Source organism: Dermacentor silvarum, chromosome 6, assembly GCF_013339745.2.
Source record: "Dermacentor silvarum isolate Dsil-2018 chromosome 6, BIME_Dsil_1.4, whole genome shotgun sequence".
In the NCBI taxonomy this organism is placed as follows: Eukaryota; Metazoa; Arthropoda; class Arachnida; order Ixodida; family Ixodidae; genus Dermacentor; species Dermacentor silvarum.
Genome location: NC_051159.1, coordinates 133819728 through 133847013, shown reverse-complemented (window position 1 = coordinate 133847013; position 27286 = coordinate 133819728). Strand labels below are relative to the sequence as shown.

General features: G+C 46.3%; 3 protein-coding genes across 3 annotated transcripts in view; all 3 read right to left on the bottom strand.

Annotated features, from left to right (window-relative positions):
• The window catches only part of LOC125946342 (peptidase M20 domain-containing protein 2-like), a 9330-nt gene extending 8068 nt beyond the window's left edge, over window positions 1–1262 (bottom strand). The window contains exons 1-2 of the mRNA XM_049669134.1: window positions 1245–1262; window positions 909–1050 (exon numbers count right to left, since the gene is read on the bottom strand). Coding sequence (XP_049525091.1) covers window positions 909–1050; window positions 1245–1262 — 160 coding nt within the window. The remainder of the gene's footprint in view (window positions 1–908; window positions 1051–1244) is intronic.
• A 334-nt stretch (window positions 1263–1596) lies between these two features.
• Window positions 1597–3480, bottom strand: LOC119456914 (peptidase M20 domain-containing protein 2). Its single transcript, XM_049669526.1, has 3 exons — window positions 2684–3480; window positions 2475–2608; window positions 1597–1935 (listed from the first exon to the last, which is right to left on the bottom strand). The coding sequence occupies exons 1-3, from the start codon at window positions 2874–2876 to the stop codon at window positions 1723–1725; spliced, it is 540 nt and encodes a 179-aa protein (XP_049525483.1). The 5' UTR covers window positions 2877–3480; the 3' UTR covers window positions 1597–1722.
• Window positions 3481–6761: 3281 nt separating this feature from the next.
• LOC119456913 (xaa-Arg dipeptidase) lies at window positions 6762–25659 on the bottom strand. Its single transcript, XM_049669133.1, has 4 exons — window positions 23539–25659; window positions 18817–18950; window positions 17603–18116; window positions 6762–6919 (listed from the first exon to the last, which is right to left on the bottom strand). The coding sequence occupies exons 1-4, from the start codon at window positions 23744–23746 to the stop codon at window positions 6762–6764; spliced, it is 1014 nt and encodes a 337-aa protein (XP_049525090.1). The 5' UTR covers window positions 23747–25659.
• Between the last annotated feature and the right edge of the window lie 1627 nt (window positions 25660–27286).

The window sequence follows — 27286 nt, the reverse complement described above, 5'->3', positions numbered from 1 at the left end:
GAATGTTCTTATAATTATAAGTTAATTACCGACGCCGTCAGGGTCTTTGTAGCGCTTTGTTTCGCACTACGGGGGCGTTCTACTGCATGTGGTAATATTGCATGAGTGGCTTGTTTGACAAATTCGTACTATGTCGTGATATGGGTAAGACTATGAGACTACTCAATGACTCTAATAGTGTAGGTAACGGCGGATGCGAGAATATTTTCGGATATGTCATTAACTAGTGTAAAAGAATGTCACGCATTACTTGTGCAAGTTAGCAGCGCTTCACGTGCTTTTTAGGTATCGTTACGAAATTTTGTGGTGACGGGGGATGAGATGGAGGAGTAAGCCCCGCGTTTATTATACGCCCCAGAATTATACGCCTAATGAAGCGGTAAATCCGGCGTCCAGCGTTATCATCGGATGGTAACAAAACCCAAGTGACCAAGTGATGATGACACGTTCCCGGCGCTGAACCTGCTGCGGCTCGCAATGTGAACTGCCACGGTGAACAGCCACGGCATCGGACGGGCGCCGTGGCCCACATAGAAAAAATCGACCTGACCCACTCCCAAAATTGGATTGAGGTGAATTAAAGTGGATTAAGGTGGATTAAGGTAGATCAAAGTTGGTACGAATTAGACCAAGGTTGATTAGGGTGAATGAAGGTGGAGTTTTAATTTAAGGTGATAACTTAGACAAGGCCTCATGCTGTCCCATTCAAATCACGTAAGGATACTTAGATGACTGTCAACTTATTTGAACGAAAGCCTTTCCTGATTGTCTTTCCAGTCTATTCACTTCATCCTCGCCAGCGGACGACACCAGCCTTGGTGACAGCTCTGGCAGAGTAGCTGCACGCTTAAACCCTGAACAAAACTTGGCCCGTGGAACCCGTAAAAGTGCCGATGATGACTACGCACCAGCGACGTGCCACTGCGGTGGCAGGTCCCTGCGCAGGAGTGTCACGTTGCGGTAGGCAGCCACTGCGGCGTCTTGGGCGTTGATGCCCTGCCAGGGACACAGCACCGCGGAGCTCTCGCGACCGTGATACGTCACGCGGGTCTGCGAAAGGCCATTGACACGGAGTGCGTATACTCTTTACAATTTTGTGCGTGCCTGCAGCGATCTGGGGTAAGCCTGTGTCCTGCAGTGTCATACCAGTGCCAATACCATACTACAGTGCCTTAACTGCAGTGCCTTAACTGCAATATTACAGTGCCATAACTACAATACTACAGTACTATAAGTGGCAATACCAGAACATTGCTTGACATTTTGGGACATTGTTTTCGTTATGCGCAGCTCTAACCATACCAGCTTTAAGTAGGGATCACTATCGGTGGCGTCCAAACTCACCGCACTGCGACGGCTCCCCGCACTTTCTTAGTAGCAGAAACAGATCTCAAAGGCTATGCTTTTGCGGTCTATATGCGCCGGAAGTGAGTGCGGAGCCAGAACACGTCACGGCCGCCGTAATGTAGACATCAGTTATTGGTCAGGAGAGGTGTCAGGATGGAGCCACGTATCTACAAGAGGACATTCCGCCGACTAGTTTTTTAATTAATACCTAGACGACGAGCCTGTCAAAACTGCCGCGTTCTGGGACACGATGTCCCGTGTTCGATCGCGGTTGAGCATTTCAGGACTTCCGTGAGCCTCTGCTGTGTTTGTGATTATCTTCCCGTGAACATATCTCTATCGTCTGGAGTTCTATCTTGTTCGTAGAGCTGTAGGTTACCCAGCTATATAGACGCCAATACTTACGAAAGTAGCGCAGGGTGTTCCGTAGTATAGCATCCCCGGACCAAATGCGGGTCTTGTGGCGAGCACAGCGTCGACATCGGTGAACGCGTTCTTGTTCAAAAGCAAGGCTTTTCCCTCGCCGTACAGTTCGGATGGTGTACCGAGCACTCGCAGGCGGCCCCGGAAGGGGATGGCACCCGGAGACTGCGTTGCAGTCGCCGTTTTAAAGTTTGTATTCAAGTGCAAGTGAACTGAAGTGGCATGTATGTTTATTACTACACGAATAATTCGTATGGAACTATATAAGCGAAGGCGGTGGCCAGAGCGTCCTAGTTCCCTTTGCTTAGGTACTATCTTCTGATCGGCACTGTCCCGTTTGTGTGGGTGGCTAGCTGATAGGCGGTAGAGGGGGAGGGACGCGGAGTACCTTAGTTCCCTTTGCTTAGGCACGGCCTTATGATCATCGCTGTCCTGGTCGTGTGTGTGGCTGGCGGAGAACTAACAATTCGATACCGCAACCAAATTTGGCACTGGGACTTAAAACTATGGCAGTGTTTCTTGACCTAGGGAGGCTTGCGAATTACGAGACAGCTTTGGCTTTGGTTTAATCTTCTAAAGCAGAGGTGAGTTAATGGGTGTAGGGAAAACAGATGATATCTTCACTTAAGATGATATCTTCCCTTAAGCGCAACAGAAAGCGCCGAAGCCGAAGAGTGCGTAACGGCCACCAGTGCAATGCATACCGATTGGGCGGCTTCCATTTGGACGGCCAGTGCAACCGCCATGGAGGCCGTGCAGGCCAGGTTGTGGCCGCAGGCATGGCCAAGGCCTCTTACTGCGTCGTACTCGCACACTAGGCATACCGTGGGGCCAGAATCTGCGGATACGAGTGGCAACATTATTCGGCATCAAAACTGTACACACGTACACACGGCGCTACGCGGACACGCACCTTCGGTGAACACCAGCTCGGCACAGAAGGCGGTGGGCAGCAGGTAGCCGGGCATGACAAAGAAGTCCCTGCTACGCAGCATATCACACAGCCGCTGCTGGGCAAACTGCTCGTCCCCCGATGGCTCGGGACATGACCATATATCCTCACTCAGTTGACGCAGCTCGTCGCGTACCGGGTCTGGCAGCCACATGTAGAATTAATTTGGCGGCCAAGCTCAACGCTTGCCTCGTTGGTTTCGACGGTATGCCTTGAACCAGCGCCTCGCGACGTGTATGGACGTGATGATATGCCGATGATTTCACGCTCTGACACATACCCACAATAAGGAAGAGGTACTTAACCTTTTCCCCACTTAGGAGGCAGGGATATGGTAATGTGATAGACGGTGTTGTCTAAGGAACGGGTCGCCATTAGTTTGCCGCCAAGCACAAATATAGATACTCGCGATAACACCACCACTGTGGAACTCGTAAAACAAGAAGCAGACAGTGGTGTGAGCATCGGAAGAAAGCCTGTAATGATCGCAACTTATTTTGCTTTTTCATCATCATCATCATCATCATCATCATACTATTTCAGTTTGCTTTGAGTTCTCTGCAGGGTAAAGTTCACATCTAGAGATATCCGATGATTATCTCTCTCTCCTCCGTCAACCAAACACACACTCCGCCTTCTGATGTCATCACTATACAATGAAAAACTAGAGCACTGTCTTACGTTACATGCCAAATGGAAAGCAGACCTGCACGAAATCTGTAAATATGGTGAATTGAGGTCTTAAACCTTCGTGGTACCACCGAATAGTCGAAACAAAGTAATGATTGTAATGATCACAGCGGGGGGAGGGGGGGAGGAGGAGGAAAGAGAAAGGCAGAAGGCAGGGAGGTTAACCAGAATAACGTCCGGTTGGCTACCCTACACCGGGGTAATGGGAAAGGGGAACACAAAGATGACAGGGAGAGAGAGGAGGGAACGATCACAACGGGAATGCTCTGAGCATCGAACGGGAATCTTATTTGTTTCTCCTTTTAAGAAAGAAAGGTTTCATGGCTATCTTACTGCCACAGTTTTTAGGCCATTGCTTGGTTTTCTTCCGCTTCGCCTCCACGACATCGAGCGCGCTGAGAGTGTTTAAACTTGTTTATTTGTTTGAAAAAGTCTTTATTAGGTTTTTTAAAGGCTGCTTCCACTTTGGACTATTCATCCCCTGCCTGAAGGCATTGGGAAGTGAGTGTGCTGTTTCCCTGATAGTGATGGGGCTAGCTTCTCCTGTACAACTTCCAACTTAGAAGCGGTCATGCCACGATGTGTGTTTGGGGAGCTTTCAGCCAATCCCAACAGGCATGTAGTCGATTCTCCACTGTTATTGTGACCAGCGGCCTCCGTCGTCGTTTTTTCGAAAATGGTGCATTGCAACAATATGTGTCATGTCCATAGTAGTGTTGCGATTTTATTGAGATAGAAATTATATGAACACTCCAAGCGCATTTCTGTCGTCGCCGTGATGTTCCGTATAAAGTCCAAGGGCGACAACACCGCCGCCACGCGCCGTATGCTGTATGTACGAGTGAAAGCGCGCGAGGAGAGCCGACGATCGCGGCTCAATATGGCGCGTGGAAAATAGCGCCTCTTCCTCTTCACAACCACAATTCTCTCTCTCTCTCTCTCTGGCGCGTGCAAGAGAGGGAAACTGACAGGAGTGAGTAAGTGAGTACCAACTTTATTGAGGTCCTGAGGGGAAAGAATTAAAGCGGGGCCAGAGGCCCCGCCAATCACTCCGGTGGCTCCACCCAGGTAGGGGCCGGTAGACAGAGTCCTTCGGCGACGGCCCGGGCCCTCTGGACAGCCTTGAGGAAATGCGCTGTCTTCCGTCGCGCGAAAGCCTGTGGGGGGGGGGGGGGGGGGGGGGGGGGATGGGAAGGAGGGAGAAGGAGGGGGGTGTTGTTCTCCGACAGCAACTGCGTATTTCGCGGCCGCTCCGCTTGGGGAACCGGCGATCACGGCTCAACCTCGCTCACGCAGGGAGGGGAGGGGGCGGCGTTCTACTCCGGCACCAACTGCGTACTTATCTTGAAAGCGATCTGCAGGCGGCTAATACCTTTGTGCGTGCAGTGTTCGCGTCCCTCAGTTTGCGTTGGAGCGATACACACCACGAAGGTTATTTCGCTCGCTGCTGCTGCCGCGGTGGCTGATTTTTCATTTTTTTTTCTTCTAGCTGGGCAGCGACCATATGTACCAGTGCACAGTATGGCGTGCTGCGGTGTAATGCGGTGTGCTGTGGTGGGGTGTGCCGTTGCGAACATGCACTACACCCATTTTAAGATTGTGGCTAGTGTCATATCCAACCAGTCTGCTTTGCTGGTAGCCGTTTCATGCTTACATGTACTCTCGATTACGGGAGAGCCAGCAATTCTTTTGTAGAAAAGACCTTCAATTTCTCCAAAGAAGAAAGCTTTAGGCGATGACGTAAGGGCCGTATCACTGCCCTCAATGTGATCTGTGTGATCCTGCATTCTATGCCCTTCACGGCGTCGACGCTGTCTGCATATATTGTTTGTTTCGTGAAGCGATAACTTTTTGCGAGTACCTCTCATACGCTGGTAACGAACTAACGTTATAACCGCCACGTATTTCAATCATTTTTAAATGCGAAGCACTTTAGGGGCCCGGGCTGTCGGCGTCGCGTGTGATCTGTCGTGATCACGCTCAAAAATAAGCGCTTCAAAATAGGGTCAAGGCAAGTGCAGAATTGATCAAAACCGATTCAAAATGAACTAACATGATTTGGAATAATTTAAAAGACAGGAATGATCAAGCACTCAGCGCATTAATTAGCAGAAACTCGTTAAAATCGGTGTCGAAACGCCAGACTGATACCAGCGCAGCGCAAGAAAGGGCGCCACCCCCTGCCGGTCCTGTGAAGAAGACGCGAAGGGTCGGTGCGCCAACTGCTTATTATGCTTATGTTTATTTTTGTAGTTAGTTTTCTCTTAACTTTTATTTAGTTAGTTTATGTATAGGACATTTTAAAATCTGTGTTAAGGAGTTGCCAAAATCTTAATTTTGATTATTCACCTTTACCCCTTTGTTCGTTGTTAGGTGTATGTTTTATTTTATCCAGTGTGGCCACTCCCCGCTCGTGGGTACGAGCCATGTTTTGAGGCAACAACAACAACAACAACAATTGCGGTTTGCCTGTGGAAGTAACATTTACAAGACTGGGTTGCCAGTGTTCACAACTAAATTTTTACTCGCACAGATGTGGTCTGGCGGAATCCCCATTATGCTACCTCTGCAATGAACCAGAATCCATCGATCACTTTTTATTATCGTGTCGGCGCTTTTATAATCATCGACAACGATGTTTGGAAATCCCACTTCGCAATCTAGGACTGCCTTTAAGCAGTTCAGTTATACTCTCACTTGGAGTTATGGTGTTAGGATATAGCCTCGGCAATGTTTGCCGAGCAATTTATAATTTTCTTAGTGACACAAAAAGATTGCTTTATTAATATTTTCCCATCTTTCTATGATTTATTTATTTATGCTTCAATAAATTATAGATTTAGCAAATGCAAAAAGTAATGTCACAAAATCACAATTATATTAGTATTAATATTATTATTATTCAAAATTTACGTCTATCCTTTACTGTATTTAATTTATTATTAAATTCATATTACTACTCCTATCTGGGCAAGGCTGACTAACTTAGTATAGACTACTTAATTCTTTTATTATCGGTTCGTTTCCCATCTTCAATTATTGATTTATTTTCCTTTAATTTTTATTACTTATTTATTTCTAAACTAATTTATTTTAAATTTCGATCATAATACCACCCGGTTCGTGGCCTATCCCCCACAGTGGGTTGTGCCATTGATTGAGGCATCATCGACATCATCATCATGTGGTGTTCCCGCGGGAAACACCGGCGCATCACTGCTGCAGTGCCTAGAATAAATTAGGCACTATATCACTGCTTCGCACTTCTCCAGGATTCACGTCAGTGGAGCTGCCTTAGCGCTGGATTTGGAGTACACAAGCGCAGGATTTGAGCGGAATCGGAGCTACATTAGGCGCTGGATTTGAGCAGGATTCGAGCTGGATTGGAACTGCATTTGATTTGGGGCGCAGAATGATCTTGAAGTCGTGCCGAGGTAGCCGGCGGCAGCCGGCGCGTGTCTCGGGGCGAGCTCTTGGCCTTCGCTGCGGACGCGTCGCGCGACGCTCCTGTTGGTGTGGGAGGAGGCGAATTTTTTAGGTGCTAAGCTCAGGCTGCCGGCGTCTCCTGTCGTCGCCGTCACGGTAAGCAAGCGGCCCGCGCTCCCGTCTCCTGACGTCACAGTGCCGAGTGCGTGCCGAGCGCTCCCGCGTTCGTCGTCGCCTTCCACAGCTGTCAGCGTTGCCGCTCATCCTTCCAGTGTAGAATTTCACTTCTCTTCTGTCGTCGTAATGGGGAGGCCGCGTTTACGGGGTTATGAGCCATTGCTTAAGGCCACGGTGTAGAGTATATATATATATATATATATATATATATATATATATATATATATATATATATATATATCTTACATCGTGCTTAAGGCAGTATTATCCCATTAGCGGTGCACCACTGCATGCTTCGCGCCTCCCCAGGTTTCACGTTAGTGGAGCTGCATTTCGCTCAATGGGTCGTTTGACACTTACCCCTAAAATGTAATTCACCGCTCAAATTGAGCCTACGACTTAAGTCGTGCTAACTGTAATAACTAATAAAAATTAAACATTAAGAACGGCGTCCATATTTATATGCAGAGAAGTCTTCGAATCCGCCACGGTTGCTTAGTGGCTATGGTGTTGGGCTGCTAAGCACGAGGTCGCGGGATCGAATCCCGGCCACGGCGGCCGCATTTCGGTGGGGGCGAAATGCGGAAACACACATGTACTTAGATTTAGGTGCACGTTAAAGAACCCCAGGTGGTCCAAATTTTCTGGAGTCCCCCACTATACGGCGTGCCTCATAGTCGGATCGTGACTTTGGCACCTAAAAGCCCATAATTTAATTTTAGTTTAGAAGTCTTCGGAATACAAGCTGCGAAATATCCTTTTAGGACGCATCACATGTACGTCCTTTACACGCAGATGTGGTTGTGGTATGTACTGCTTCTCGATCAGGTTAAGGGCAACAGCTAACCATAGTTCTCTGACACTGACTCCTTGGCTTGCTAAAGCCTTATATTAAGCAATCAACTTTGATTCTGAAGCTAGTAGATATTTTTATATAGTCAGATCCAGTAGTGTCATAGAGGGACTCTAAAGCTGGTGACTATGCAAAAATTATTATAATCATCAGCCGGATTTAAAAAGGGAACCGACTGACACTGAAATGAAAGAATTCAAGTAAGCAGGCTTCTTTGTTGAGAGGAACAAGGAGAATTTCTTTACCGCGCTGCATTCCCGCTGTAGCGTTTCAAGTCCCAGGCATTGGCTCAACGGTTTTGCCTTGCAGGAGTGGCCACCCTACACACGGGCCTTCGCTGGCCCATTGGCCTCAGACGAATTAATGAAACTCGATGCGGTCCTGAACTCGGCGCGTTGAGTCCTAAGCCCTTCAGATGAAATACATGTAATTATTTTTAATGCAGCCCCAAGACAACATTAAGCCCTTTGCCTCAGCTCTTCTCCCTGCTGCAGCCTTCCGCCCCCTCCCCACCAAAGTAGACGCGCAGCTGCTTTCTTTTGTATATACCGTTGTTGTTGAGACAGAGCGACACGATGACGCTGGAAACAAGCATAAAAGGAAACTCCAGCGCAGTGGTGAAAAACTTCAACACCGGGAGTGATGGTATTGAATACTCATTGTGTCACCACCTCTTTTGTAGGTGTCTGACATATTATTGAAGTAAGAGTTCGGCAACAAGAACTGTGCGCTTTAGGCTGAGTCAAAACGGTAGTCTGAGAGCTGAAGCTATAGCGTAAATGGTTGTCCATGCGAGTGGACCGAACGTAGGTCACGTTTCCTATAATCCGAGACAAGAAATGAGTTTCCGAAAACATTTCTTTTCGCTTCAGAAAGTTTGATAAGCTATAGTTGTTTTTTTTTTTTTTTTACGCGGATAAAATGTCGGTCGTGGTAGAAATTTTCTACTTCATGGCTGTATTCAGAAAGAGGAGCCTATTATATCCTTTTCCCGTTCTGTTTGAGTAATTTTCTTTTTCATGTGCATGGCCGCACTTTTTAAAAGAATGCGTATCTGAGCTCAGCTATCGAATAATATGACATGCAGGTCTATATGTGTTCGCCGACACTGTTGTTTCCGGCGAGCATTGTACACGCTGTGTAGCAAGAAGGTTGCGGTCGATTCCTGTTTTACTGGCCACTATATCGACCTCTACACAAAGGAGGAAGCCAATTTTCTTCGGCCATCTGGTGCACAATTTTTACTTTAAAAAGTTTGCTCCAGTAAACCGAGACAGCGCAAGCTTTATTTTATTTGTTCAACGTCGAGTACGTCTGATTTAGACAACTTTTTATTTCATGATCAGATTGATACAAACTTGGTTATCTCAAGCAAACCTTTCTGCATTTTGTCAATAAATTTTCTCTCTCTCTGGTAACCATAAGTTTTATTTAATTTGATGTGTTCTTTAGTGGTTTTCTTTGAAGCGCTCCAGCTTCTCAGGTTATGCAGGACTATGATTGCGGCTTCGTGACATGTCCGTGCGAAATATTCATCAGTCTGTAACCGGTTGACATAAAGGACAGAGCTGGGGTCATGATAAGCAGCTTCTTTCATCAAAGTTTAAGGACTGATATGTCGTGTTTAGTCTGAAGCGTCCATTTATTACACGTAGCGGGAGCGAGGGCCATGGTTTTATGTTTGGAACAGCATTCATTTCGGGTTGAATGCGCAGTTCGGGAATATGCAACATATTCATTGCGATGCGTTTCTAATAACCTCGTCTGCCTGTCAAAGACCTAAAAAATTTCGTGACATGATTCAGCGTGTTGTTACAAGTAAAGATGAGTATCTGCGCTAAAATCCAGCTCTGTTGAGTTGCGCCCCCTTTTGAGTACTATAGTGAAGAACAAAATTAAAATTTTCTCTTAGCTCCTCTTTCCCTGAATCTGTCAGAAATTGAGGTGTGGTCATGGTTTGAAAGTGCATGGACGCGGAAACGCGCATAACTTGCGACGTAAAGAAACTCGACAGTATGTCGTTAGTGTTCGTGTTTTGGCACCTTCTTTTAAATCATTAACGTATACCAAATCGCCCAGCTCTCCACTTTATTAGGTTTGGTTAGCGGAGTTTAAGATGTGTGATAAGATTGCAGCCACAGCCTCTGTACTCTCTTTTTTAAAGGCATTCATAAACAATTTCCCCCTCCCCCCATTCCCTTAATATCAACACGTTGTAGGTGACCAGAGTGACGACAATGACTTTTGTTAGTTTTCATCTATTTTGGCACTCGGTTCGACCACGGACGTTGGTGCCATCTTGCGGGCAGGTTGTTCTAGATAACTGTCGTGGCCGATGCCCGGCCTTCTATCAGAGTGTTGACGAGTGAGCCATAAGGGAGAAATTCAGAACGAGTGCTGCCACTCCACTTCAAAAATAGCATGCCACCAAACACGTCGCCATTAGCGTGTTCGTAGAAATTAAGTATCGTCCCTACAGAACACATCGCTTGCAAGGCCCTTAGGGACATCACTGTCACTAGATCGTGCTGGAGATGAGAGACTTAATACTCCTCAATGTGCTCAGACTGAACGTTTCATCCTGCTGAAGTTGACTTCCCTCGGTTAAGCTAGAAGGACGCAGCATCCGGTGAGTAAGGGGGAGCTCACATCTCTGTTTACAGAAGGGCGGCGAATATAAACCGTTCGCTGCTGAGCTCTCGGTTGCCTCGCGTAGGCGAGAAAGCCAGCCTAGTCCATTTCATCCTTAAGCGTGCGAGTAAAGAGCATGGCCGAACTGAACAAGACGTTCGGAAGGAGCAAACAGCGGTCGGCGAGGCTAACGCGCTCTGTTTGCTCTGCACATACTGTCTTCACCTCTTCTAGAGCAGGCACTCGAATTGCACCAGACGCACCAACAAAGTGTTTTCCCAAGTAATGCACAGACACTTCAGAAGCTGTAGCTTTAATCCTTTCCAGTAAATCCCCGGGGCCGAGCGTTCTCGAGAGCTGCTACACATGGCTTGGCGCGTGGATTGGAGAAAGAGTGTTCTCTTCGGCGGCGATCGCCATGTATATCACCGAGCTGAAGCGCTTCGTCCCAGCAAGCGCCAGAAAACCTGCGGTGCGACTTTGAAGTGCCGGGCTAGGACGATGCAATATGTGCCGGCTGGATGAAAGAAATTGCAGGCGTCGCATTTTTTTGGGGTATTTTTTGAAGCTGAAAATACAGGCGTGAAAAGTGCGCGCTATCTCGCTCTTACAGTCGTCAAGTGGGGGAAAAAAAAACAATAATAAAAACGAATCTGACTCGAAATGAGAAAAATTTTTTAAAACCTAGAATTTTTCAGACTGCGTCAAGTCTATTTCGGGCGAGTGTCGTTAACCTTTTGAAATCCCTACGCAGGAGAATGACTTGAAAAAAGATTTTCTTTAATATTGTCATGATCTCTCACACGTTTCCGTGAAATAGTGCATGCGGTGACAGGAACGTGGCTTTTTGGTGATTTAGGCCTTAAGTGATATAGTTGTTTCCGCCTTCATTGCCGATGTATCAGCTAAGCCGGGCATTCCTACAGGCATACCAAGGGGACAGACAAAAACGAGAAAATCAAGCAAATGCGGTCATGTGTCGCATCCACCATTTTTTTTTCTTTTTGCATAACGATTTTTCGCGGTGCCCACCAGTCAAAGTTAAATGCCATCTTATCGAACATCAATCGAAATCAATCAACTTTTTGGTCTGATCAAATCAGTATTACGATATCTCCGCCCCGGTAGCAAGCTCAAGTATCTCTGTTCTCGCGCATCTGAACTCGACTTAGTTCAGACGTTCTTTATCCGTTGCATAACTTGAACATGAAGCAGTTCAACTGCTTAAACCGTTTTGCCACCACTGGTGTTTTATCATATCCCTTTAGAATGCAATTAATTGAGCCACTTGCAGCGAGAACTTCTGCTCTAGTCTTTCTGTGCCATCCTGCCTAAAATCATTATTTGCAAGTGTCACGTGTGACGTCTGCGAATGGCAGCGTCGGCTGCCAAGGACTCAACTCCTGTAGGAGTAGCCCGCAAGCGATGTTCCACTGATCGCCAAAGGTAAACGAGAATACTTACCAACGTGAAACATTGCGGGAACCGATCAGGCATTTTATGAAAACTGGTGAAATCCCTAAATGGTGCGTGGCTGAACATGAAAGCCCGTAATATTTACTAAGAGAGAGAGAGAGAGATAGTGAGAGAGAGAGAGAAAATGAAGAGGCAAGGCAGGACATTTACTAAATTTAACATTGGTAGGGCGGGAACCGATGCAGCCAGCGGAGAGCCCCATCCCAAGGCTTCGAACATTCTTCGTGTAAACTTCCGCACACTTGAGTGATATCTGGGAAGAATCCAGCATTAGGCGTGTGGGAATCCTTGCAGTCCTTTAAGAGTTCGCTTAGCTCGCACGCTGCCCCCGATCTATCCATCATTTTATTGCACGCGTGTCAGCGGCAGGTGTGCGTGAGTTTGTTGCTGCCGGTGCTGAGCTACTAAGGTGTCGTCCCTCTGCGCGAAGAGTTTGAGGGCAGTGGCCGCCAGTGCCTCGGCGGCTTCGAAGGTAGCGGTGAGTGCGTGCGGTGTCGAGACTGCTTCTGCGAAGGCGCGCGAATGAGGCGCCCCAAATGCTTCCGGCAGCGTATAGGTGGCGCGCAGGCAGGGCAACGCTCGTGAAACTCTGCCCCAGTCCGACCAGGCGCCGTACCATTGGCCACTGGAGAACGAAAGCCAGGATGGGGACCCGCCTGCAAAGAGAGAGGGGAAGTATAGCTCGAAGTTGGCAATGTCAGGCTTAGCTTCAGTGTCGGGAGGAAATTTGGTTCGTGCAAATAATGCCGTCTGGGCGCCGGCTTGTCTGCTAAAGCTATCTGGCGCAGCCAACGGCTGCGGCGCCATTTCTGCGTCAGAAAGTGGCGCACCTCCAATCGTGAGTATACCGACATCGACCAAAGCCACAGTGCCATTCCGGCGTTGTATCACAAATGCAACCACTCACTTCGTGAGACAAAGACAGTCGTTCGAATGCACGCTCGTTACATGGTGGTACTTCAAGTTACCATGCTTCATAACTGGTTTTATTTTTTGTATAATTTAATTTAACTTACGTTTTCCATATTTACGATATATATATATATATATATATATATATATATATATATATATATGAACATTGAAATCACATATGAATTTTTCGTAATTATTCTTCTTCCAAAATTATAACAAGCCTATTTTAATAAGAATGGTGGGAACGGTGGCTGCCGTAGGTACGATTGGTCAATATCTTGTACAAATGAGAAGGCAGTAGGGTTAATTTACTATCTCGCGTGCAAGCGGGGCGGGGTTCTTTCATCGGCTCGCTACATTGCCTTGTAATATTGTCAATAATAATGAACAGATGCACAAAAGATGGAGTTGGGTTGTTATGCTTAAGTTCGCCTGTCTGGTGCACGTCAATGCTGGTAAAACTTTACTAGGTTGAGCGGCCCGGAAATTGTCGGTTCAACTCATTCGATCCGTTGGGTAAGGTGCACGCAAGCCCAGCAAGGAGAAGACAGTGATCACATTTCTAACTTAAAAAATCGCCATAGCAGTATATGGTTTATCCAGCAGTTTTCGTCTGCCCTGCCTGCCTATCTGCTCACATACCTACGGTGCAGGCGTTGTTATAGCTGTTACGTTCTTACAACGTACCAGGGACAATACAAAACAAAGAAATCAGTTTCCTCCGACTATAAGCATAGCTTCCATAAAATTTATCGGTGTGTTACATGTGCGATAGTATGTATAGCTCTCAGCAGGTTACCCGCAGCTTAAAACGAGTTATTGATGTTCTATGTTCTGCCCTGACATGCACTGCCCATCTCAGTATCAGGTGACGTGCAAGTGCTGTCCTTGGTGTCTTTGTTTGTTGGCTTCTTTTGTTATAAGACCCCCGTTAGTGACCTAAGTTGACATTGTACGCTTCACATATCCTTTTTTTAACGCCTTGTTGGCTACCGTGTGAACATGGTGGTACCAAGGTAAAGTGCTTGTGAAGAGGCAATTTAGATATCTATAGTTGAATACCCTGTTGAAAGGTGAGTTGTGTGAAGAATTAAAAATATGAAAAAAAACGAGGGTGTAGTTGTCTTTGTAAATGTCATTGCAACAGTTTTAGAGCAGTTAATATTCATTTTCCATGTCTCGCACCAAGTGAAAAACAGGGCGAATGAATTGCTAAGGCGTAGGTTGTTGTCCTTTGGGGTTTCTCTTACGTCGTGAAGGACACGATCGACGGCGTAGAGTCGAATTTAAGAGGGTAAATGATTTGTTATGTCGTTTATATAGATGAAGAATAACAAAGGACCTAAGTCTGAACCCTGTGGGACACCGGATGAAACTGGCATCTTGGTAGATTCTGCGAAATCAAAAGCTTACCAAAACAGGTCCGAAGGTCGAAAACAGACGCGAAGACTGTGCGGAATGTGTTTGCGCGATAGCGTTTTGTGTGGACAAGATTACTCCTGCGTGTAGTGTGTCTAAAGCGCACATATATGCATATTTGACAACGTGAAATTCATTGTATCATATCATAATCACCGGCCACCTACCTCTTCCTGTATCTCCCGCTTCCCCTTACCCCAGCGAGGAGTATAGCAGGCTGGAGACACGTTCTCCAGGACGACATCTCCTCCTTTCTCATCATGAAAATCTATTCCTCCTCCTCCTCCAATGCTTACTAATTGTGAGCGGTTGGAAAGGAAGCTGCTTATCCGGATAGTAAATTAAGTGGAGCGGAGTATATAGAGGCAGGCTGGCTACGTGCAGCTTCTCGCATCACGATGAAGCTACCGAGAAAGGTTGCGGATGCCGAAGCCACTGCCGTAAAGAAAGCAATGAAGGCTTAAGCGCGAAGAGCCCACCTAGTACGAAATTGTAGGGATGGCAAGACGAAGAAGGAGGCTTCACAACGAGCCCGAGCGAGCACAAGAGGTGGCTTGACTGAAAAATTGATTCAGTACTGTTGCTTCAGTCACGCAGACGGCTTGAAAGATATGTTGTTGCGCTTACCACGTATGTCCGGCCCTAAGCATAAACAGCAGCTTCGCTATAAGAACGATTGCTTTCTATTAAAGCTTCCTATTGCGCTCAAGCTGCTCGTTTTGCGTACTAGCAGTTTTGAATACTTGCGCTTAAGTTGTAACTCGAGGAGAAGGATTGCAATGGGCTCTGCTCGAGGTTTGGTGAATATTGGGAAACTATAATCTATTGGGCATACAAAGATCACTAAATACTGCAAGAAATTGCAAACATTTTCTTCATTCGAACAGCTTTTGGACTGACCGACAACGTAGGTACAACGCCCAGCTTAAACAAATGTGGGATTTGTCAAATGTAGTTACTTTTCTTTGCTGTTGGGTATTTCTTTGTGTACTGTATATGGATGTTGTCCGCTTTAGACACCCTAATGGTGGAATTTATGAAATATGAATATATCGTCTCTTCATTTACTAGATACAAACTAACTCACACATTATAGGCGCATCTCAATCAAAACAATTTGCTAGTAAACAACCAGCACGGTTTTCGCCCGAAGCTTTCATGCCAAGGGTAGCTGTACGAGTTGGTAACAGACCTTTATAATTCACTGCACCTGTCTCATTCTGTCGATGGTATCTTTATTGATTTTTCGAAGGCCTTAGACCGTGTACCTCATAAACGACTAACATTGAATATACGAAACCTCGAACTTGATAGAAAAACAACACGATGGCTTGAAGAATTTCTAACCAATCGTTTTCAGGTGGTTAAATTGAATGACAACATCTCCAGTTCAAGGCCTGTCAAGTCGGGTGTCCCTCAAGGTACTGTAATAGGTCCGCTTTTATTTTTAATATGTAATAATGACATAGCTTTAAATATTAATTCAACAGTTCGCCTTTTTGCCGATGATTGTGTAATTTACAGAGAGATAGCTGGCCCTAACGACGTCATAACACTGCAATCTGACCATAATAAACTAACGGAATGGTGCTGCAAATGGCAGATGTAAATTAACACAGAAAAGACCAATCACCTGAACTTCACTTCCGTTCCAAAGTCTCAAACAAATACTTACATATTAAACAATAGCATAGTAAACTCGGTTACATCGGTTAAATACCTCGGTGTCTACATAAATTCTAGCTTAATATGGTCTGACAATATAGAATATATCACAATTAAAGTGCAAAAGACACTTGGCTTTCTGAATCGACGCTTGTATCTGGCCGACAGGGACACCACGCTTCAACCGTACACTTTCCTCGTGCGTCTCTCCCTGGAATATGCATCAGTCATTTGGCACCCCTACCAGATCACCCTTACCAATCTACTCGAAGCCATCCAGAATAAAGCAGCTCGATTCATCATGTCATCCTACTCCCGATTTCAAGGCGTTTCATCTTTGAAGCAAACACTCAACGTACCACCACTCGCAATGCGCAGAAAATTCGACAGATTACGCTTTTTTCACACACTGTATCACAGCAACACATGATTTGCCCGGTCACACATTTTACCGCCACCTCATACTTCGCATCGCATCGATCATGCCTACAAAGAGAACCCTATCTTCGCCCGGACGAGAAAGTATAAGAATTCGTCGTTAATCTTATCAATAAAAGAATGAGTTACCCTCCAGAATTGCCACTATAACACAGTCTTCTTTATTTCATTCAGCATTACTAACGTATTTACAATCCTAGCACTTTTAGCAACATTTTTCTCTCCCAGAGCACTTATTCGCTCTCGCTATATTGTTCTTGTTTCGTTGAGTGTGAATTTTTGTAAGGATATTTACCTTGTTAATATGTTTCACGACCCCAAAGTGCTGTATTTATCACCAACGATGCTTCTTCATTTGTGAAAATTGTGTTCTGCTTTATGTTTCCCCCCTATGTAATGCCCCTGTGGGCTCTTATGGTATCTAAATAAATAAATAAATAAATAAATAAATAAATAAATAAATAAATAAATAAATAAATAAATAAATAAATAAATAAATAAATAAATAAATAAATAAATAAATAAATAAATAAATAAATAAATAAATTGGTGATTCATGTCAACTCTACCAATTTGCGCAAGTACTCAAAAAGAAACATCTTGACAAGTGTTTTTACGTTATGACATCGATTTGAAGTGTAATTAATCTCTTCGAAATCATTTGCGCAGAGGCCCAAAAACAAAATTTCTTCCTGCGTTCCCATGTTCCCACGTTCATGTTTCGACATAATCTATCTCGGAGTCGAGATTCCTCTTCAGGTTCCTGTTTCGTCTGCACTTGCTCCCCCAATGCAATCAGCGGAAAGTCATCACCACCCTGCCACCGCTCAAGCCTCGCCTGGGGAGGTATTCTGTATTCACCTAGTGGACATGTCCATTTCGTCTGCTGCTGCAGTACTGATTGGCTGTGGCACCTGGCTCCTGCTGAAGTGCACCCCAGCCCAGCCAATCAGAACTGTAACAGCAGAGGAAATGGACAAGTCAACTAGGCGGACTCTTCTAGAATGCCTCCCCTTGTCTCCCGCATTCTCTATATTCAAGTCACGGCACCCGCTTCACTACTGGCACCTTCATGATCACCGGGCCTATATAGAAAGGTTGTACGTACAAAGAATCGTAACAAATTAATGCTTCTATCATAATCTTTCGTTTCCTTTCAAACTATGAGACGGTAGACGCGCAGCTCTGACCTGTCTTCTGCACCTCCGCACTGTACAGTTGTTCCAGGGGACGGCTGAAAACAGGTCGGGGCCTGGGCTTGCCGAAGCGGCACTCGAGAAAGCAGCCGGTCGCCTTGGCCACTCCCAGCAGAGCGTCTTCGGCCGTTTGCCTCCGCTCGCACAGTTGCGCGTCGTCGGAGGCGAGGAGCACGTATTGCGATTCGGAGCGCGTAGTAGGTTCGCACGGATTGCGTCCCCCTTGGCTGACGATGCCGCGGCAGCGGCTCGCGAGGACCCAGTACGAGAGCACGGCAGCGTCCAGCGCGGCGGCACCCCGAAACCGCACGTCTAGCCACTGCCCGGCACTTTCTTGGTCGATGCCGGGGCAGCAGCTGAGATCGCGAGCTGAGGTGGGGTGCAGGGCTAGGAGCGCGGTCAGGCCCGACAGCACGCCCTGGTCTAGCAGCTGCGATTTGCAGCATGGTCGCGGAGCCTCGGAGCCTGGTACGCCGAGCACCACAAGTCGACCACTCACCTGTTCCTCCTGCGAGGTGCGTTTTAATGTCAAGCGGTCACCCTTGCTTCCACGGGACTACTACTACTACTACTGCTGTTGTTGTCATCTTCGTCATCGTCGTAATTGTCGTTGTTGTTTTCCTAATAAATATATGGCTCATGCCCATTGTGGGTTTGGCCAAGAATCGGATGGCGTATGCCGATTGAATCGGCTTTGCTTGTTTTCTGAATGCCTGCCAGATTCTTATTTCGTGTTTTGTACTTGTACCCTTCCTGCCTGGGCCCGCATGGTCGTTCAGCATCTTGGAACTAAAATAAACAAACAAGACATGTGTAGGTGTGGGATATTTGCGTATAACGCGTGCTTAAAGCGTTGTGTGTACTTCGCTCGTGATGTAAATTAAGATATTCGTAGAAACAGTTGTGCCGACCATGGTAAGGCATCTAGAGTTCTGTGACGGTATTCGGGACATTATGAAGTATCTGGCACAGTTGGTTCCTTTGAGTCGTTGTACTTGGCAATCGGTAATCTCAGGAGCCGGTTCTCGCTAGATTATCAAAACTAAGAACTATTAATAGTTCGGCTACCTTTTTATAGGGAAGACCACCTTGGAATGTGGCTGCTTATCTGCCAGTCTTCTGCCGCGGAAGGCTTAAGTTGTACACCTTAAAGCGACAAAGTAACTGAATCCGCAGCTTTTTAACCCCAATTCTTTACCTAATCTCACCTCCATGCGCCGGCGAATGGCCGACGCCGCTGCTAGCGTGCCAGCAGCCACAAGGTTGTGACCGCAGGCGTGGCCCAGTCCAGGCAGAGCGTCGTATTCGCAGACAAGTCCAATAGCGATGCCCTCTACTGGCGCTGCAAACAAACTTAAATTGTTGCAAAGGCTTTACCGAATGCGAACGGAAACTTGTTTTTCCCGAATCTTAGATATAACGTACGACTTCACTCGAGCAAACAATCATGCATGGATGCGTCGTGTTTTTCCACTGTGTCTATGTTGCAGACCGCAGCAATAGCATCAATCCAACAATTAGGTACCGTGTAGAGTCAAGATCATTGTAAGTTAGCGCAACATCTGTGGTTGCGGTTCTTTATTTCTTTCAAGTGCGCGGCTTTGCTTGGCTCATAAGATTTACCGTCTCAAAGCAGACCTTATGTTGCGTGCGGCAATCGCGGACGCGTGGGGGATTTCTGGTTACGCTATTTACTCGATTCTACGCGCAGTCTTCTTTCGGGAAAAATTTACGAAGCAATGACATGCGCACTGTAGATTCGAGTACAAAACAGTGTTTACAATATTGAGTAGATATCACCATGGACATTAAAATTTGTATGATCCAATTCAACCCACACGTCGCTGTAGCCGTGCGACGTGTGGTAGGTTTGTGCCCACTCCGTCAGTTCATGAGGCTAAAGTGTACTCGAGGCACTATACTTAGGCTGCCATGGTCTGCAAGGCGTTTAAGAAATGCAGTATCTTAAGTATCGGAGACGGCACCGAAGATGAGATGGTCCGGACGGCTGATAACAATAAGGGGCCAGATTCACAAAACTTTTCTTCGTAAGTACTCTTTGCCATTGGCCGGCCGCCTTAGATAATAATATGTCTTGCATCCGGATTGGCTGAAATTCTTTCTTACGAACAATTCTGGCGTAAGAAACTTTTGGGAATTCGGGCCAAGGAGGCCTGCGTCAGTGACGATGGGTGATTTTTGGTCTGCTGCAGCTCAGGTGAAATAAATTTTATTTTTTCAATCGTGAGAACAAATCGCCATTACTCTCTTTCTTACGATAAAAAACTGGCAAGTGAACATTGAAAAGGATTGTACTCACAACTCCAAGTATAAAAATCAGGGTGCATGTTACAATTGAGGGCGCGTTAGAATCGAACAAACATGACACTTGTGACCAGTTGAGGTCCTTTAACATGCGCCGTAAGTCAGTGTTGCCAGGTTTGGCTATATATAGCCAAACTGGGATACGGGAAAATTTTTGGGCGTCGACTTGGACGAGTTGGCTATGTGGCTATATTTGGGCTACTGAAAGTCTGCGACTTGGCTGTGTTTGGGCTATCAGTGGCGCCCTAATCCACGCTTCAGAGGTGGCTCTGATCGGGTAGAAGCAAATCTCGAAGGCTGTGTTTTAGCTGGCTGAGCCGGCCGCGTGGCTGAGCGTGTGTGCGTCCGCGACGACACAGAAGGTGCTCGAGAGTCTCGTCGCACCTGCACAAATTGCACGCCACACTGTTGGTCATCCCTATTAGGAACGAATAGGCGTTGGTAAATGCGACACCCAACCATATGCGACACAGTAAAGTTGTTTCACGACGGGAGAGTCCAGGTGATAGGCGAAGTCACAAGTTAGGGTCAAGAGAGTGCAAACGTGAGTTGGTGAAACCCGGTGAATTCCATCACAGAAGTGTGATGTGGCGAGCAATCGATTGAAGTTGCCGCGCAGCATCCGTTCTTGAGAGTGGTATAGGAACCAGCGGATGTTTGTGATGAGCCGAGCGTGCTGCTTCATCTGCGCTGTCGTTGCCGACAGTTCCGCAATGGCTTGGCAACCATTGAAATACAATGCCATGTCCTTCTTTGAGCGCGTGATGATGAGCGTGCCTACATTTGTGCACTAGCTGCTCGTGTAACGCTTGTCGTAGGGAAGACTGTAGAGTTTGTAGGGCTGCTTTGGAATCACTGAAAATGGCCCAACGATTTGGCGGCTGATGGAGCACGTAACAGCTTTTCTTTGACGCCGTAGTGACGCTGCAAACGCAACACGCTATTCGCAAACGCAACATGCCAATTCCAAAACTTTTCATTCCTGCGTGCCCCAACGCTAACGCCTGCAAAGCTCTCTGGGGCCCCAAACTTTAGAGGCCCCTATTTTAAAACTGTATTAGCCATCAACATGGTTTGCCTTTTGACGGTAACCGGTTTTCACAGCATTACTACTGTTATCAATTTGTTTACCATTGCTCTTTGGGTGCCGTCGCGGCATTTACCATTTCGAGCGAGTTAGTTCGGGACGTGCTCGTCGCCGAAAGCGACTGCGCGCTTCTTACACTAGTGTTACGGTTTGCGCAGTAATATTTTAAAGCTCCGCTTACACTGATTCAGACAGTGAGTGGCATCTGTTGCCTGTACCTTTTCTTAACGCATGTTCTTGGCATGCTAGAAACCTAAAATGACGGCCAGGTTGATGTCAATTGACACTATATAGAAAGTGTGTGTCCCAGCTAATCCGAGCCAAACTAATTGAAAAACAAAAACAGAAAATGAGAAAACAAGAAAGGACAATGAGACAAATAACACGAGATATCGTGTTATACCGTAAGCACGTCGCCGTCGCAGATCACTGGACAGCTGAAGTTCTACGCCGTAGGCAGAAATAACGTGAGAGATCGATGACGCTGAACATTATTTTGTGTTCACGACAGCTAAAAAGCAGAGTTCGTCGTTAATATTACTGTAAATAACTAAATATAATAACTTAGTACTATCTCTCGTAAAATAAAAACACTGCTTTCGCCCTCTGCAGCAATTCGCTGGAACTTAAGAGCTTCCGGGGCCAACCAAAAAGTTTTCTGTGCAAGCATGATGTCGCTGTTGTTGATGTAAAAGGCCGACCGTCACCTCGGCACGGACATTTGTTACGACGGGTTGCGCAAAAAAGGGTTGCCGTAATCGAATGTGAAAATGTATACACAAATAAAATTGCAAATGAAAATGGCTATATTTGGCTACGAAATATTTTGCACTTTTTTTCTGTTTGGCTACATTTGGGCTACAACTTCTCTAGCTTTTGGCTACGGCGCGTCGTTGGACCTGGCAACACTGCTGTAAGTTGCGTACACAGGCGTTCTTGCCTTCCACTCCCATCGTAATGCGTCCGCCGTGGTTGGGAATCGAACCCACAACTTCGTGCACAAAGCTATTGCCACAGAGCTATCACGGCGGGTTCACGACATTCGCTATACACGTAGCACAAGAGGAGTACTGGAGCCTGGCTGACGGCTCGGCGACGCGTTGAATTCAGCCAATAAGAATGCGCTTTCTTATACGTGCACTTTCGCAATTTAGATACAGCACGTCGACTTGAATTTTCTGTAGCAAGTGCTCATAGTTAGGCGTATCGCTGTCACGGGCACCGAAGTCAATTAAATGGGCACTTAAATCAAACTGAAGATTTAGAGTAATGACTGGGCATTATTCTATCGCTTAGAATAGCGGACCACTACTTTATAGGTGAGAATATGCACATTAACATAAGATGAGCGTCGCGACTTCAGGAATACGGTGCAATCTCCCGCAACGTATAATATGTGATTAGTAATTTTTAGTGCACGATTATTACAAAATTAAATACGCTTCATTTGAACATAGAAGAAAATGCAAGTTGGATACGTATTATTATTATTTTCTTTAATATCGCGATGGCCATATTTCTATGAAAGGTCTGACTGATGCTGCCTTCCGACCGCGGTGCTGGGGATATTTACGTGACTTTGGTGCTCTCACTGTGAAGAAAGCCAGCGCAGGTTTTCATTGCTATGTAATTAAGTCACCCCGTTCATCGCGGGAGGTTCGATTTACCAAACTGGTTGTTCAACGTTTGCATAATGCATCTCTTGGTGAGTTTTCGTGACATTCTAGCCGGAACGCTGGAAGAAACATCACTATTGCACATACAGTGTTTAACACTTTTTATAGCAATGAACGATAAAAACCTATCTCTCCTTGCCCCTGTTCCCAGAACTCTGTCTGTTATCGCGATAAACGTGTTGCCCTCAGACATGAATTTCACTAAAAGGGCAGGTATTGCATGGTAATGAAGGTGGAGCAGGCTATGGTGTGCACTAACCAGAAGCTAGGTACGGTTGACAAAGCACACAGCATTGTTATCACCATGTTTATGTGGTCTTGATACGAATCAGTATTTGCCAGCTGTCAGCTTAGTTCGCAAGCAGCTCCACGTCGTCTTTTATTCAGTGGGCTATCGAGATGGTCAGTTTAACGATGTGATGGACATTCCGGTTGTCCTAATCCACCCATCCGGCGCCATGCGGCACTCCAGAACTTGACAAATCAATGCACCCAGAAAGATAGATCTCAAACATGCAATTTACTTCAGTAAACTGCGGTAGCAAATAAACGCAAACGAAAAGCGACGAATATAGCACGAACGACGAAGTAAGCTGGAAGGAAAGCAGGGAAGAACAGAAAACGAAAACAAAAAGACCATCTGACTCGCAAATTGGCTGATACGTACATTACCGAAGGCTGCCAATGAAGCAATTATTAGGTCACGCTCTCACTGCACTAGCCAGTATTTGCCTCTAGCCTTAGGCCTACCACTTGGAGTATGGAAGAAACGGGCGACATGACCAGGCGCACATCTTCTCTCGCTGCAAACAATGGAAAGAGCGGTAGCGCAGCACACTCACCTGGTTCAGGCGGCAGCTGGTACTCTGCGCGGAAGCCAGTGCTGAAAATGTAGTTGCGCTGTACGGCGAATCCTTCGCATGTGAGCTCCGCACAAATTAGGTCGTGGGCGCGTTGCTCCTGGAACGCCAGCTCTGGCTCCGATAGCAGCTGGTCACTCAGCGCACGCCAGCGCTGTTCTCTCTGCTGCTCCTCCGCCCCGCCAGCCATGGCCTTTGTGTTAACGATGTTAATGTGCCTGCTAACCCTAACTGTTAATGACGATGATGCTTGCTGCTAGGTGTTTGTACTGTGCCGAAAGCGCACATACCCCCAACAAGGTATCTTCTGCAAAGTGGGCAGTACTTTTAAAATAAGATAAAATGAATAAATAAAAAGTCAAAGAAAAGAAACAGAAGAGAAATCGCGCGGCATTGCTCGAAGATGTAAGAAATAAAACTCGGTATTCACATTAAAATTTTCGAGAAACAAGAAGAAGGATAATATCAAATTAGTACAAGCGATCTCTTTGTGTCGCAAATGAAATCGCTCATTGCAAGGGACACGCTCCGGTGGTTAAAGCCTATAGCCGAGGCCCGGATCGATAGGATAATTGGAGAGGTCACTCAAAGTCCAAGTTGGCGGAACGGAGCCTCGAGAAGTATTTTTATTTGTAGCGAGAATCGGCGACCGAACAAAAAAAAATGATCAACCGTCACAGATGCATTATAAAGTTGGCAGAGAGGGGACTGCGTTAGACTACCCCCGCGATAGTTAAAATTTAACTGCTGAACGCGCCATCGCGATTTTGTAAATTCAACTTAATACACCATTGAGAATTCTAGGGAAAGTGCAGATGCTGGAATTCCGAATTCGATAATATTCTTGTTTTGCAAAAGCTTGTTTAAGCAGTTTTCTGTACCTTAGTGAAGAGAAGTACGCTGCAACCAGCTAATCAGAAACTGTTGATGTTCAAGGTGTTTTACATGAAAGCTGCTTAATGAACGCTGGGAGAATTAAAAAAAATATGCTTCATTCTTAAATCATGCTGAGGCGAAAAGCAGAGCACGAAAAACAGTGACAGATACGCAGGCACAGAACAAAATGCATTGATGCCTATTTTAGCATGCGTTGTCATATTTATTGATACAGGTATAAATGAAGAAAGGGAGCTGGAGAGAGCTGGAAACGCTTTCACTAGTTGTAGAACCTTGTGTCAGTGCACCATCGCTCAGTTTATCACCTGTGCAAGTTAATTTGATTGCGTGTGCGAACAGGAATGATGTGGTACATAGCGGCGTGTCGTTTTGGCATTTCTGTCCTTTCTAATATTCAAAACGGTATAAATATGACGACACATCAAAAACTAGACAACTGCTAGCCGCGCATTATCCTGCACCTGCGTTCCTGTCCCTGTTCATTCGTCTTCTGCACTTCGATTCAGCGTGCATGAAGAAATATAACATGAACTAACTCGTCCCTCTAATTGGCTCGCTAAACTTAGTTCACGCCGGTCGCAAAAGATGAACAACGGCAACAAAAGACGCAAACGTACAAAAATACGTTTCATTTTTTTTTCGCATATGTAAATTTCTTCTTCGTTTTTTCATTACGCTGTTTTTTTTTCTTTCATAAACAAACGTAAATTCTTCCGGGAGCTACAAACACTGCTAGCGTAAGTGCGTTATCGATTGGTTCCAACTCGCGTTATGTTTCTTTAACCTCCGTCTTCTAGGCTACTGAAAACATACAAAATACTTCTTTCTACTCTCTCTCTCGCTGACCATTGTTGAGGATACATGTTGCCATATCAACACCATTCCCGATATACACCATTACACCTATCCGTTGTACGCTTGCTTCTTGAGCTGCTCACAACCGTTTAACATTGAAGTGGACCTTTGCGATGTCCTTGGTATCCAAGTGGGTCGATAGAACAGCTGTTTAAATTGAAGTGCGAATCAGTGAAACCGACATGCAGCGCACTATAACACCACAGTAACGTTCCCAACGCTTGCAACAAGGTCGCTTGCAGTCAACTATTGCAGTGCTGCGCATCACATTACGTCTGAAACGTTTGCTCGTTTTACTAGAATTTGGACTGCGCAATATTTTGACGGGGCACAGAGAAGAGAAACACACACGGCAGATTTCTCTTCTGTGTGCCCCATCTAAATATTGCGCAATCCAACTTCTAGTATGCTATACCAAAACGCCCAGTCTTCAACCTTAGCAAGGTTTGCTTGTTTGTCGCCCGGCCGTTTATCGATACAACAATATTGTGATTACTGTACACAATATACACTCAGGGATGCTGGCAAAATACAGCACACACTGATCCATCCTTTTCTCATCACGGAACAGATCGGGAACCTATTGAGTGCGTGAAAACGCTGCGCATTTCGGCGTCGTTGACCTTTAAAGTCGAAGGCTGAACTAAGTTCGAAAGGCAGCCCGTTAATTCGAAAAATTGGTTTATTTCATGTGTTTATGCGAGAACGGAATTGCATACAAGAGTGGAAGGTGTCTGCCTACAGGAGAAAAAGACGCTCTATAGTTTGAAACCTCTGTAGAAGAAATACGGGAAAGTCGGTGGCCAGCGATGAAGGCGGAAGAAGAGCGACGGCCCCCCGTCTGTGCAGAGTCTCCGTCGACGACGACGTTGCCGCCTCGTCGGAGTAAACGTCTATTTTTTTTTTCTGAGCCTCCTCTTCTTCCGCTTCGTCCTCTTGGCGCTTATAAACTTGGCTTGGCCCAGTTATTCATCTGCGATATTTATTTACTTTCTTTTTATTGTTAACTTCCCCCAAAGCGGGCACTCAAAAACCTCTCTTGCAGAAACACGCGCGTTCGCCGTCAAAGCCACCTCCGGGTCGTCGTTAGACCGTCGGTGTCACAACAATACAGTTTGTGACCGATGAGTCGATAACGTAACAGTATCGGTAAAAAGTCATATAGAAAAAGATGCACCACCTGCAGCACGTCAGTCGGCGGCGACCAGTTAACAAGCGGTCTCCCGGGAAGTTTGGGGGAAAGCGCGGAGGCACGCGGGGAGATTGTCGAAGCGTCCCAGCACAACCCTTTTTTTTTTTTTTTTGGACTCAGCAAACAAACAAGGCACGGTGCAAGAAGCAGCGGGAAGTGGAGGTGTCGGGGAGAGGACATCACAGACCAAGCGCGAACGCAAAGTGTAGCTTGCTGCCGTTGCTGCTGCTGCGAAGAAGTGAGAAGGAATGATGCCAACAGGGAGCGGTGGTCTTCGGGTGGCGGTTTCGGCAGGGTGGCGGTTGGAAGGGCGAGCCTCTGGTTAGTTATAGGAGATTTCTTTCTGTTTGTGTGTGTGCTGTAACCTGACGTGCGCGTATTACCGTTACCGTGTTACCGCTGTGCCGTGACGTGGCGGGGAGCCCCAGCACTGGTGGCTGACGTCTTACGATGAATCGTGTGTTAGAGATGTTACCTTGCACCATTCGAGGGTGATGATAGGTTAAACGAGCTGCACCGAGGTTACCCCTCTGCCGAAACCTTAACGCATGCAGGCATGTAAATCACAATGAGACATTGAATTAAGTAGCATGGTGGTAGTATAAGCTTGCTCGATAAGTGGATGCATCCCACGTGCTAACTTACGTAGTCGCGCGAAGAAATGTGCATACTGGGACTGGTACGGGGATTGCAGGGCTGGGAAAAACGACGGGTGTCAGTGTTGGTCCTGCCGCTTCGAGCTTGCTCAACTCCAACACTGCAGTAAACGTCTTGCACAGTTTGCTC